The sequence below is a fragment of the Cucurbita moschata genome, unplaced genomic scaffold, assembly GCF_002738365.1.
Source record: "Cucurbita moschata cultivar Rifu unplaced genomic scaffold, Cmos_1.0 Cmo_Scf00048, whole genome shotgun sequence".
NCBI lineage: Eukaryota > Viridiplantae > Streptophyta > Magnoliopsida > Cucurbitales > Cucurbitaceae > Cucurbita > Cucurbita moschata.
Genome location: NW_019268564.1, coordinates 146,037 through 160,359, shown reverse-complemented (window position 1 = coordinate 160,359; position 14,323 = coordinate 146,037). Strand labels below are relative to the sequence as shown.

At 35.5% G+C, this 14,323-nt stretch overlaps 1 protein-coding gene across 4 annotated transcripts in view; it reads right to left on the bottom strand.

The window, feature by feature from the left end:
* Positions 1-2,801: 2,801 nt before the first annotated feature.
* Positions 2,802-14,323, bottom strand: part of LOC111435244 (histone-lysine N-methyltransferase, H3 lysine-9 specific SUVH4-like) — a 27,462-nt gene continuing 15,940 nt past the window's right edge. For 2 of the 4 annotated variants that reach the window (XM_023072661.1, XM_023072663.1), the window contains exons 7-16: positions 10,726-10,899; positions 9,682-9,780; positions 8,151-8,249; positions 7,457-7,506; positions 7,258-7,346; positions 6,756-6,915; positions 6,556-6,661; positions 6,265-6,447; positions 5,090-5,326; positions 2,802-3,253 (exon numbers count right to left, since the gene is read on the bottom strand). In XM_023072661.1, coding sequence (XP_022928429.1) covers positions 3,140-3,253; positions 5,090-5,326; positions 6,265-6,447; positions 6,556-6,661; positions 6,756-6,915; positions 7,258-7,346; positions 7,457-7,506; positions 8,151-8,249; positions 9,682-9,780; positions 10,726-10,899 — 1,311 coding nt within the window. In that variant the 3' untranslated portion in view covers positions 2,802-3,139. The remainder of the gene's footprint in view (positions 3,254-5,089; positions 5,327-6,264; positions 6,448-6,555; positions 6,662-6,755; positions 6,916-7,257; positions 7,347-7,456; positions 7,507-8,150; positions 8,250-9,681; positions 9,781-10,725; positions 10,900-14,323) is intronic. The other 2 variants (XM_023072660.1, XM_023072664.1) reach the window with 2 other exon arrangements.

The following is a 14,323-nucleotide window of genomic DNA, read 5'->3' as shown; positions in this document are numbered from 1 at the left end:
CTAAATCAGTTTTTGCACCAAGTGGGTACAACTTAGGTTAAATTACGGACTAGTTTATTTGGTTCTCAACTTCAGTAATTATCTACTCATAGGCATTAAATTTTAAAAATTTGTCACAAATTTCTTACGTATTTTAAAATTGACCCAATTATTAAATATAAAATTAAAATTTATATAAACTCAAAAATTTAAACTTTAAAATTTGTATATAGCTAATAAAAAAGAGACTAGACCAATCTTTTTCGGTTTTAGCTAACAAACATCGCCCTATCAATACCAATATTTATTGTGAGCTGTTGTTGTTGCCTTTTTGCTTGTATATATAACACCAATTTCAGTTTCTCAAATCTTGCTTTCAAAACCTCTATTTCGAAATCTCTTTTTGCCTTGTTTTCTAAATTTTCTTGAACTGGAGCCAGAAGCTCGAGCTATGTGAACGAATTGACTTAACTCACTTGTTGCTGGGTCTCAAATCTTGCTTTTAAAAGCTCTTTTCGAAATCTCTCTTTGCCCCTGTTTTCTAAAACTTTCTTGAACGGGGTCAGAGGCTCAAGCATACGTGAACGAATTGACTTAACTCATTTGTTGCTAAAAAGTGAGTGCCGCATGTCACTGTCCTACATTCTTGACCGTGCGGCGTCGTGATCTATACACGCTCACGACTAGCCTTAAGGGGAATTAAGCCCCGTATATATTTTTCGCCCTGGCTTTGTGGCTTTGTCGGACCTTAGGCGAGGTTTGTCTTCGCCAATCGAACATCGCTTGTGCGGAATCCAAGGTTGTCCAACCACACACGCCGCCTGTGCGTGTATGTTCAATCGTCTGCGACACATCCGACTTGCCTCTACGCTAGGCCAACTCATTCGGTTCGACCTTGCCTTTATTCGGGCCAAGGTCTCTCAATACTACGTCGCATCTCGTCTTGCCATCTCGATCCCCATCGACGGGGTCCATATGTCTTGACGCCATCCCGAGTCTCGGGATGTCGTTGACCATCATAACTCGTTTGGTCGTGCCATCGAGAATGGGCCCGCGTGTCGTTCATCTCATTGGGGCTTCCCGAACATCCATCCATCCGGGTTCTATCGAGGCATAGGCCCTCCCGTACCCATGCCGAGTCATTTACGGATACCGTACCGGATAGCGGGTGTATGTAGCAACCTCCAACACGCAGGCTAGGGCGCAATACCGGCACACCCGTGCCGTCCGGTATTGTCCTTCAAAAACCCATTTCAAAGGAAGTCGCCCGAGACGCTCGTCTCGGCACGCTCGCCCACACTGTGACACACGTATGTGCCACAGGGTAGCTCACTTCGGCCACAGGGCCCAGGGGTGGTGGAGAGCTAACACCATGGTACCCCTATAGTACATTTTGAGCCATTTTCATTCTACCAGGAGTAGACATGATTTTCGTGAGGTGTCATACGATGTCGTGCATTGTTCGTCCAATATCCGATTGAAACCAAACTTGGCGAGCATTCATATTTCATATGGACGGACTTAACTCCCGAACCGCATCCCCAAATTCCTTCCGAAACCCCGACTTTTGAGGTTAAGGCCCGGGGCACTACCCGGCCCTTCAACAAGTCTATCTTGTCCTTCATGTTTATGTTGATGTCTCTGTTATACTTGTGTCTCAACATGTCTTCAATGCCCACTTTGCGTGGTGGTGTGTTGGATGATGCATCGTCCTCCTCGATCGCATCATGACATTCTTCTACGTTGGCCCGCGTATGGCCGGATGGGCGTCTCTTGAGGGACGCCCCTTTGCTTGTCATGGCGTGAGAGTCACAACCTACTCTCTTCATAGTAAGGTTGTGACACCGTACATCGCAAGTCCTCTACCATCAAAAGTACAATTGTGACAAGTGATATTCAGGTCAAAAGTGCCATTGTGACATTGTTGCTGGGAAGTGAGTGCCGCACAATTGTAAGTCCACTCCCATCCAAAGTGCAATTGTGACAAGTGATATTCAGGTCAAAAGTGCGATTGTAACAATTAATATTCAGGTAAAAAAATGTGACAGTGACAAATGGTATTCAGGTTTAGCTAACAAATTTCAAACGACAATGAATAGGTCAATCTTTTCAATTTTGTGTTTAGAAACTAATAAATTTTTTTTAAAAAAGTTAATTTGTGTCTAACAACAAATTTTAAAAAACATTAATCTGCGTCTAATAACTAACCAATTAAAAAAAAAAATTGGTTTGTGTCTAATAACCGCCCATCTTTTCAATTTTGTGTCTAATAGCTAACAAATTTTAAAAGACATCAAATAGGTTATAGATAACAAAATAAAAAACTTAAAGATCGAGTGACACAATATTGAAACTTTAAAGATAGTTCAAAAATTCACAAATCAAATAAAAGCAAATTAAAAAGGGAGAATTCATTGATTTGTAATCTAGTTCTTACATTCCTTTATGTTTACAATATTTGACTAAGTGACAGAATCCATTTAACCATGAATTTACCATATTTAAACTCATTTCCTAGAACCATAGAGAAAGTATTCATGAAAAATAACAAGATTTTCCCATAAGGTGGCGAGGTTCCTTGGTAACAGTATCATTTCAGTCCAGTCAACCAATTTGAGAAATGAACAAAAGAAATAGGAACACAATCAAATTAGAAGTAAGCTAAAATAAGACAATAACATAACTTTAAAATGCTATCAATAATTTCATAGGTTACCATCAGAGAATGGATCATATACTTGAGATCAAATTAAACCTCTTAATACTTCGAGATTGAAACTTTTCGTGTAGCTCAATGATGATTCAGCTAAGACAATAAAAGGTTAACCATGAAGTTCGATAAACATTATATTAGAAACATCCAAGACAGATTGGTGTGACGTATTTCAACTTCACTAATTTCACCTTAAAAAATGTATGTACAACTTTTCTCGACGAGTAAAATCAAAATATAGTTTTGAGGGGCGGGTCGATGTGGACGTATAGATGTACCTAGAAATGGGAGAGCAGATATGAACAAGGTGATGTGAGTTTGATGATGGAATTGGGGATGAGAAGAAACTGAAAAGATTGATTCTTGAGGCAAAAGATTTTAAGAACAAACAAACAAAAAAGGATAGGGAGGTTACAGTGGTGATGACGTTGAAGGCCGTCCTATAGACTAAAACAGGCGTTTCCTACACTCGGTTGCACCACAGAAGCAAGGCATCTGTTTTATCTTCCCATCTGAACCATACACGCTATCAAGTGCATAGCCATAGTCGTAAGTCAGTTCCTGCAATTAAGTAACAAAGGTTTGATATTCTAAATTTTTATAATAATAACCAAGCATAATCCAATGGGTGAAACTAAACTTAATTCAATGACAAGTAATTTTTCAGTCCAGATTCAAAAAATTAGAATTATTTACTCGGAAATTGTTTGTATATTATTCTTTACATAAAAAATATTTTGAATTTATAGTCATATATATACAAGTAAATAAATGTTATTTTGCTGTTATTAAATGACACCAATATAGCATTGCATAACTTAATATGTTTCAATCTAGAACATTACTGACACTGAACGTCTCGTTGAGAATTCAACACTCAAAGAAAATGCTCTTTTCATAAAAGCTACAGTTTAGAAGTTACGTATTCTACGTTAGAGAGTCATATATATATATATGGAGATCCCTAAACTAAAACATTTATCATTTTAGGAATCACGACTCTCCATAATGGTATGATATTGTTCACTTTGAGCGTAAGTTCTCATGGTCTTGCTTTGGGCTTCCCTAGGCCTCCCTGAGGCCTATGAAGCCCTTGAACAACCTCCTCTTAAACGAGGCTCGACTCCTTCTCTTGAGTCCTCAAACAAAGTACACCCTTTGTTCGAAACTTGAGACACTTTTGACTACACCTTCGAGACTCACAACTTCTTTGTTCGACATTTGAGTTCGAAACTTGAGTCACTTTTGACTACACCTTCGAGACTCACAACTTCTTTGTTCGACATTTGAGGGTTCTGTTGACATGGCTAAGTTAAGGGCATTATTCTGATACCATGTTAGGAATTATGACTCTCCACAATGGTATGATATTGTCCACTTTGAGCATAAGCTCTCATGGCTTTGCTTTGGAGTTCCCCAAAAGGTCTCATACCGATGTATTCCTTACTTATAAACTCATAATCATTCCCTAAATTAGCCAAGGTGGGATTCCCTCCCAACAATCCTCATCAGACTGTACATAATAATACATATTATAATACTCTCATCAAGTTGGAGAAAATATGTCAACCATTCTCTGCTTGGTGCATTGAGAATTTAAGACTATACATATTATAATACCCTCGTCAAGTTGGAGAAAATATGTCAACCATGCTCAGCTTGGTGCATTGAGAATTTATCTTTGCTCCACTTAAGACTTTGGTAAGAATATCTCTCAGTTGTTCTCCATTCACATGATAATACACTACGTGTCGTGTTGAGTTTATTATTTACTAAGAGGGATGTTTAGGTTGAAAAATTACAACCCAAACAATTGGGTTGAGTATAAAAAATGCCCCGACTCGACCAGATCCAACCCACAAACCTCACTAATTTTGACCTGCCCACATTTATGACGAAAAAAGGTCAAATATGAGTATCTCATCTAACTAGGCTGCTTAAATAAGATCGAGTGGTCAATCTTTCACAGAAATTTAACTTCAAGTTAGCAACTCTCTTTCGCGACTTCTCAATAGCGAGTCTCAAAAAAAGGAAGAGCTCTCAGATTATGACTATGAGGGATGCTTAAATAGCTCACCTACTACACACTTTATCTGGATCACAATTTAAACCCAAAATTTTGCATTTTGGGGTATAGATATTAAGCCCCCGACAAGAACTCAAAGAAAGTTAAGATGTGGTTCAAGATGAGGACAAACTCCTTGTCGAAACAAATGAAGATAGTATCATAGACAAATTAAAGATGAGAGAAAGGAGCTCTATTTTTCCTAATTTTCGATCATACTGCTACCTACCACTCTCAATATAATAAAAATGATCTCCTCCAAACAAATTTTGGAAATATTAACACGCATTAAAATTTGGAAGCAAGAGCAAGAAACAGACAAGTCAAAAAACCTGGAGGGGTGGTATGTTTTCTGCGGCAAATAATACCACTCGAGCAAGCTTGATGTCATGGTGTGAGCTCAATACACATTGGACAAAAAGATTCGGTTCACAACTATGATTGATAAACCTTGCAATATTTCCAGTGGAACAAGCATCAACGCAGAACTCTGGCACACTTTCAGATCTTTGATCATCTATTCCATCAACAGAATTGTTTGCTGGTAAAGATGCATCTCTTGAACGCCTCTACAAGAACAGCAAAAATAAAACATGTTTGAATATCATGGTAATAAAAGAGAGACAAACTGAAAATAGAATTTAGAGATTTGTATGAACATTTCAACATTCAATTTATCCATAATGGTCTCAATCTATTTGTTCTTCTCGGACCACTTATCTATTCCTTCCTATCCAAACAAATTTAGTGGTTGCTCTAATTGCATAAGACAAAAGTACCTTAGATTTTCCTTTGAAGTAAGGAGGAATAAGAAAGGTATAAATAATTCGAGGCACAATACTGGGAAGGGTGTATATTATCCCAAATATTTGAAAAAGCCTCCACCAAATTTGCAGGATAAAAGAGCATTTCCATAACAGATAAAAGATTTTGTAGCTCAAGCCTACCGCTAGCAGATATTGTCTTCTTTCCCTTCAAGCTTCCCCTCAAGATTTTTAAAACGCGTCAGCTAGGGGGAGGTTTCCATTGATGTGCGATCTCACGATCCACCCAGTCGCGTTTTAAAAACTTTGAGGGAAAGCCCAAAAGGGAAAGTCTAAAGAGGACAATATCTGCTAGTCTGAGATGGAAGATCCTCTTTCTTCTCCCTTATTTGAAGACAATGGTCAAGGACGAAAACGAATCTCTCACCTTTGTCCCATATAAAAGGATTCATATTTTCTAGTCACAGTGGACAAAAATGAGAATTCTAACAGATTTTTAATTGATTGTCGTGTTATTATTGCAAATTAGATAAGCAAAAATATTCAAGCAAACTCCATGCACAGAACCCCTATCCCACCTTCATATTTTTAAATAGACAATTCTTCAACAATGTAGAATTATTTTAGGGCACAATAATGCAGATGGGGATTCATCCTCATTCCTTCCCATTTCTAAAAATATATGCTTTTCAAAGATTTTATTCTCGTGAAAAAAAGTTCATCTAGGGCATCTTGCATTGTACCATTCGTCCACCGAAGCCTCTAATTGTTTGCAAGCAATCGATGTCGAAGATATAATTATTCTCAGATACGTGATCAAGATCATCTGTCCTTGAAAGTATTCCTGTGTATTCACAAACAGGTGCACCAGAAGGTATAAAATCCCATGACCTTACAGCCCATCCTTTCTTTGGTGTTCGAAAAACCTGCTCACAAAAGATACAATATTTGATTTAAATCATTTAAAATCTGACTCACTGATCATAATTGAAAAGAAAAATTAGGAATATTGTAACTAGATGCAACAGCCACACCTCAAGACGATATTTGATACCCCTCTGTGAAGTTCGATTCACACAACCAGGACCACAACCACAATTGGGACCGCATTCGTAAACTACATCCTTGGCTTCTATAAGTCTAACATTATAAGAACTCACCCTCTCAGATTCATGATAAAAATATCCAAGCTAGAGAGATTTCAATATATCTGATCAAGATATAATGGACAGACCTTCCACCATCACGATGCACATATGGGAAGTCTAATCCATTAAGCTTAGCACATGAACAAGTCCTCGAAGATATGCATGATCCACTACAGTCACATCCATTAGCATTTGAAGGAAGTTTCACACCGTGTCCAACTTTAATAGATTTACAATAAGTGAAACCTGAAATCATTCAAGAGCAAACATTCAGAATAGAAATTGTCCTAACACTTGAAGCATGCAGAAAACTTAATGGGAGATTCGAATGCATATTTTCATGATATAGTAGAAATCAAATATGCCAAAGAATAGTATCAAACATCCTTTATTAACTGTTGAACACCAAAAGTTCTTGAATGAAAATAAAAAACTTTAAAGGACCCAGCCTAGGCAGAGAACAGGCCCATGAAAAAACTTCAAATGTACCAGACAAAGTATCAATCTACTACAAAAATATCCAAACCAAGTGTAAGATATTGATCAAACAACATAATGAGATCAAATAAAATTTGTTGTTTTACTTGCCTGTGGGTGCAACCGGTGGATCGTCAACCAAATTGGTAGCTGGAATCGGAATATCCTCCTGACTCCCAGTGATATCCTCACACACCAACCTAAGGACAGTTTAAATTTAAACAAAAACGCACAGAAAAGGATCCTTTCATTTTAAAAATACCCTGAAGTGTAATGTCTTTGCATCTTTATCAGCTATTTAAGTTCGTACCCACGTATTTCTGAAACTGACTTGGGAACTCGACCATAAACAAATTGAACCTGTCACAAGAGCACAGACGAAGAATATCTCACCTCTATTCAGTAAACATATGTTTAATAAATTGCATTAGGAAATCTCAATCTTGTATTAACTAGACAATTAGAATTAGGGAAAAAGAAATGTACGCTGTGACAACAGAAAAGAGTCAAACAAATAGGCCGAGGAAAGAGAAAATGGTAAGAAATCATAAGCGAATTGCGCAATGGCTTCTAATTCAATAAATTGAGCCAATTCCAATTTTGATTTGCCGTAGAAACCATAACTTACATGAGCGGAAATAGAAGGGAGAGACTATAAAGATCATGATTAGTTAAAATAAAAGTTCCAAGTGTAATGAAATTTCAACATTCTTCCCTATGGTTTGGGTTGACAGATAGGTAAGGAGTAAGCATGATAGCAATTTCAGTTTTCCTAATAGTAACAGGGGGGCGTTTCATTGGAGGAAAATGAAAGGAATTATCTTCATGGGAAAAAGGGTCCGAACCAAAGGAGTTTCTACTTGAACTCCCCTTGATATAATTCAAATATGGAGCTAATTGCAAAAGCTTGATAAAGAATGCACCTTATGGTAGTAGATTGGTGACATACCAAGTCATAAAAATTCTTCAAAACAAGACTACTATTAAATAAGAGAAGTATAGACCTGGTTCGTCGTCAACAATGACTGTCCTTCAATCCGCCTAAGACGAAATTTAAACACAGTAAACCCAGAAATACCTTTTTCTGCCCAATACTGTATAACCTGTGAAATACAAAGTACTGCATCAATTGAATAATAAACATATCTACATGTCATAAGAAGATTAAAATAACGTTTTCTAATAAGAAACAAGTGAATGCATTATAAACACACACAAAAGGTCAACAGCCTAGGTGCGAGGTAGAGATAAGAAGCATTAAAATAACTTTATCAACAGAATTCCATAATATCCACTCCAGTAAATCCAATATAAAAATCTAAACATTGCATTTTCTTTTTATTCATAACCGAAATTTCATTAAGAAAAAAATGAAAGAATACAAGGGCATGCAAAAAGAAAATCCACAAAAAAAGGAAGCAACCACAAAAACTCATAGAGAACTTGTGGTGAACAGAGAAATGTACTACGACTAGTAGGAAGGCTTATATATCTATCTCACACTCAACCAGACTTAGTTTACTCAACGAGTGTAATTAGCCAATTCATTCATGATCCGCGAGAGCCTCACCTTCAGGCAACATATAGAGTATTATGTTACCTAAAAGGAACTTCAGGAAAAAGGATTTTATTCAAACGGAACAACCCTTGCATTAGAAGCTTACACCAACACTGACTATGCTGGATCAATAGCAGACAAAAGATCTAATATGGGTGGAAAGTAGAAAAGCAAAATGTGGTGGCTAGATCACCTGCCGAAAAATTTTGAGCGATTGCACAAGGGCTACGTGAACTTTTATGTTTAAAGATAATCCTTAATGATTACAGGTTAAAGGAGATGGACTGATAAAGTTGTACCTTGACAACAAATTAGCTATCAATATTGCACATTATTATAACCAACACGATAGGACAAAGCATATTGAAATTGATCGACATTTTGTCAAGGAGAAATTAGAGAAGGGGATAGTATGCGTTCGTTTTGTGCCTAGCAACTTCAACAAGCAAATATACTAACAAAAAGACTAAAAAGTTCAATGTTTCATGAGTTAGTATTCAAGCTGGGAAGGGATGATGTCTATTCCTCAACTTGAGGGAGAATGTTGAAAGAATGACCTTCATTTAAGAAATATATGTATAATTCCTAGCCTTAACTTAGGAGATATTTGTGTAATTCCATTAAATAAGAGAAGTAGTTGACCTCCCTAATTTATCTATATTGCCAACTAGTATTTAGGGATTTATTAAGATTTATCGTTGCCTAGGATCTAGGGATTTATTCGGATTTATTCAGATTTATTGTTACCTAGTATTTAGGAATTTAGGTAGTCCTTCTATATTATAAAAAGCACATGTACCTTTCTGAAAATTAATATGAAAAGCAAGCAAGATAATTTATACTTGCAACAATACTAATTCTATGTCACGTGATTATTGAACAAACGAAAAACAAAAACGAAAAACAAAAACAAAAAATAAAAATAAAATTAAAAATAAAGAACGCAAAATATTTCTTTAAAAAAAAAAAAAAAAAACCTTGTACAAGCCATCATATGTGTAAAGTTTCCCACAGTAACTACTCGCAGATTCATGCCCCCGGAGCACTCTAACTGGGACAGCTTGCTCGATACAGTTCTGGATTAGTGGAGAACCAATCAGACAAAGAACTAAACTTTGAACTAACCAAATTTTAAAGCAAATGCAACAGAAAAATTTCTCACTATAATCAAATGTGTAGATTAATGAACAAAGTTAGAAAAGTAGTCTTCATGGAGGACATCAAAAACAACAAAATAATATATAAAATATATACAATATTCCTAATTGCAGTCACACTCTAGACTATCTTAAGCAGCAAAAAGGACACCAACTTCCAGAGGATTAAATCAGACAATAAAAGTTTATGACAATGAAAGGATCTGAGGAAAGTTGCGTCAAAAAATTATAATTAGGAAAAGCAAGAGGCAAAAGAAAAAAATCCACAGTGCGAACATCTTTCAGAATATCCAACACTGAAGAAAACAGCTTTTTTCATAAAAACAATAACACTTCAGACGAAAAATTTCGACTCATCAGAGAAGCTAAAGAGAAAAGGATCATCATTCAAAGATGTATAAAATATAAATTCAAGGAAAAAGAGATTCGGGAGAAGAGGTTTTAGCCAAAATATTTTAAAAAGTAAAATTTGCATCCGATTCTCAAAAAAACATATTCACAAACAGACTTGATGACTTTAGGCATACACATTCTCAAGAACTGTAGATAAACGTTTTAATGATGATATTACAACTCAAACCTATAATTTTGAACTCCAAAATTCTTTCCAAAAAAAAAATTCAAAGAAAACTCTATTAGCAACTCCCTTTTAGTATCTTTCCAAATAAACCAATCCCCAGTTCTGCAACCTTTGTTTTGTAACTTGTAACAATTTACCATTTGATCAAATATACTTTTCACCTTCCTCTGAAATCATATGAAAAACTACTCAATCCATAGATTTCATTTACTATCTGGACCAATTCAAGTTACACAAGATCAAAGGACAAGAGAGTTATATCTAAAAAAACCTGAGGTACATACCTTCAGAGCCAAATTACCACGTTCCATTACTTGATCCCGGATCTGACGTTTATTGCCAGTTAAATCTTGCCCACCTTGACCAGTGTAAACGACGTCCTCAGCATTATCCAAGTCATCCTCATACATGCCCGACAAAACTATGGACACCGCAACTGGGAAAGAGTAATTACTATACTGCAATTATTTCAAAAAGCACCTAAGAAACTGTCATGAATAATCATCCAAATAAGAAGTCCTAATCCTAGTGGAAAACCTTACTCTGAAGTCAGCCAATTAATATTTTAGACATTTAGAACGTAAGGGATATTAGATAATTAGAACGTATAAAAGAGACAAAAACAAAAATTAAATGATCGCCTTTGTTTCAAATATCTTGCACTAATTTTCATCTTTATATTTAGTCCATTCTCCTTGCACATTTATATGACAGTTCTAAATGATTTTGGGCCAATTTGTGTCTGGCTCCTTTCCACATAAAAAGACATCACCTTATATTTCTTTTGTGATCGTTTTTTTAAGGAAAAAGTCAGAAGTCAAATAAATTTGGTTATAAAACAATGAAGAAAACTTCTGTTCTGAATGTATAAAATAATGAAGAAACATTTGCCCTAGTTGCAAAGATGAACACGATAAGAATATTGTTATCCTTCACTGCCAACTTAAATTGGTAGCTCACACAGTATGATGCGAAAGATGAGGAAATCTACATGGACATTCCTCTAGGATTTGAAAACACAAAAGTAGGCAAATTGAGAAAGACCTTGTACGGACTAAAACAATCATCAAATGCGTGGTTTGCAAGATTCACAAAGGTAATGAAAGACTTTGGATATAAGCAAAGTCAAGGAGATCACTCTATCTTTATCAAGCACTTAGAAACAAGGGGAGTTATAATGCTTCTAGTGCATGTAGATGACATCATAGTCACTAGAGATAATGAAAACGAAAAAATTGTTCTTAGAAGGAAATTAATGAAAGAATTTGAGATCAAAAACATGGAAGACTAAAGTACTTTCTCGGCTTTGAAGTAGCTACTCAGCTTAGGACATTTTCGAATCACAACAAAAATATGTGATGAATTTATTGATTGGAGGGAAAAGTGAATGTAAACCTACCAACACTGATGGATCCACATTAGAAATTGGGGGAGTCAAAAGAACCTGTAGTTAACATAGAAATGTACTAGAAGCTAATAGGGAGACTTGTATACCTAACTTACATTAGACTAGACATAGCATACTCAGTAAGTGTAATTAGCCAATTCATGCATGATCCACAAAAACCTCACCTTCAAGCAGCATATAGAGTGTTACGTTACCTAAAAGGAACTTCAAGAAAAGGAATTTTGTTCAAATGGAACAATTCCTTTGCATTGGAAGCTTACACTGACACTGATTATGTTGGACCAATTGTTGACCGCAGATCTATTACGGGGTATTGTACTTTTGTTGGAGGTAAATTAGTAAAAAGAAAAATGTGGTGGCTAGATCATCTGTCAGATCAAAAATTTTCAAGCTATTGCACAATGGTTCTATGAACTCTTATGGTTGAAGATTGTCTTTGATGATTTATAAATTAAGGGAGAAGATCTAGTAAAGTTGTACTATGACAAAAATAAAATCAACGATCGATATTGCACATAATCCTATCCAACATGATAAAACAAAGCATATTGAAATTGATTGACATATTATCAAGGAAAAATTGGAGAAAGGAATAGTATGTGTTAGTTATGTACCCCATAGATTCAACTAGAAGATATATTAACAAAAAAACTTCACAACTCAATGTTTCATGAGTTGCATCAAAGCTAGAAATGGATGATATCTGTTCCTCAACTTGAGAAGGAGTGTTGAAGGAATGGTCTTGATTTAAGAAATATGTGTGTAACTAAGAGATATTTAGGTAATCCCTTTAAATAAAGAAAATATTACCTAATATCTAGGAATTTATTTAAATGTATTCTTAACTAATATTTAGGGATTTAGCTAGATTTAATTTTACCTAGTATCTATGAATATTTTTAAGTCTTTCTGTATTATAAAAGGAACATGTATCTCTTTGAAAATAAATGAAGAATTGAGAGCAAGGTAGTTTATACTTGAAACAGTTTTGAAGGGACGCTAGGTTTTAGACCCCTGATGCTTCGAGGGGTTTCTCTAACAACTCTTTTTTCCATTTGTTGTATGTCTCTTCTCCACCCCAAACTACCATCCCTTTCTCCTCAATTCTTGGCTGGTTTTACATGGGAGAGTCAACTCTTTGGGACTCGTGATCAAATAAACCCTTCCTTTGTGTTGTTTCCGTAGTGGTGTATTCTTTGCAAATGTCAGACTAAGGATCTCGATCATTTGTTGTGGTATTGCCAGTTTTCTCAGTCTCCTTGGGCTTGGTGGTGGAATTAGTTTGGATTACGCTTGGCTTAGAACAGAGACTTTTTTGCTTTGGTGGAGAATGTGCTTCTGGATTCACCATTTTGCTACAAGGGCAAAATCTTGTGGCATGCAAGTTTCTTTGCCATTTTGTCGGATATTTGGCTTGAGCCGGAATAACAGGGTTTTTAGAGAGGTTGAGAGGTCTTGTGATGAAGTGTGGGAGGTGGTGAGGTTTAGGCTTCAATTAATCTTAATTTGATTTTGTTGGTTTGGAGTGCCTTCCTATCGTTAATTCTTGGACTCTAAGTCGTTGTTGGGCTTGTTTTTTATGTCTTTGTTTTTGTTTCATATTTCTCAATGAAAGCAATTTCTTACCAAAAAAACAAAAATTAATCCTGCATGATATGACAAAGCATATTAAAATTGGCAAACATTTAATAAACAAAAAGATTGATGCAAGCAATATATATCCATCATTTTCAAACAATAGAGCAAGCTACTAATGCACTAAATAATAGGAATGCAGAAAACACCTATAAGATTTTAATGTGACACCAAGGCTACCATCTCTATAGCTCAAATCCAATCCTACATGATAAAACAATACATATTAAAGTTTGCAAATATTCCATAAATGAGAAGATCGATGCATGCATATCCTTCATTTTCCAACAATGTACTGATGCATCAAATGATTACCAGAAGGGGACAAGTTGGCTACGAATACCACTTTCAACTAACTTCAAAGGAATGACAATTTCCTTTATTTTAGTTTACCTTCTATTTCTTGCAAACCTTAGTTTCTTCAAGGTTTTTCTCTTCCGTAGGAGGATTTTGTATTTTCTTCATATAAAAGAGATTTAATATTAAATTTTCTATACAAAATCATGTGCTCTTGACCTACCCGCACACCCTACATCAAAAAGTCCCTTACCACTACTTTGTTCGCACAAATAGCTTGTTTTATTTAAGAAAACTGACATAACCTATCATGCAAATCAAGGAGTTGTGAGTAATGATTTCAAATACACAATTCTTTCACCTTTACAAGCCATCCATCATAATTCTTAATAACAATTTATAAAACAAAATCAAATAGTTAATTTGCATAGTAGTTTTCTCTCTCTCCCAAAACAACTCCCTTTCCAATAGGAATCGCAATTGGTTAGATGGGATATAGTTTCTTTTTTTTTTTTTTTTTTTTTTTTAAAAAAAAAAAAAAA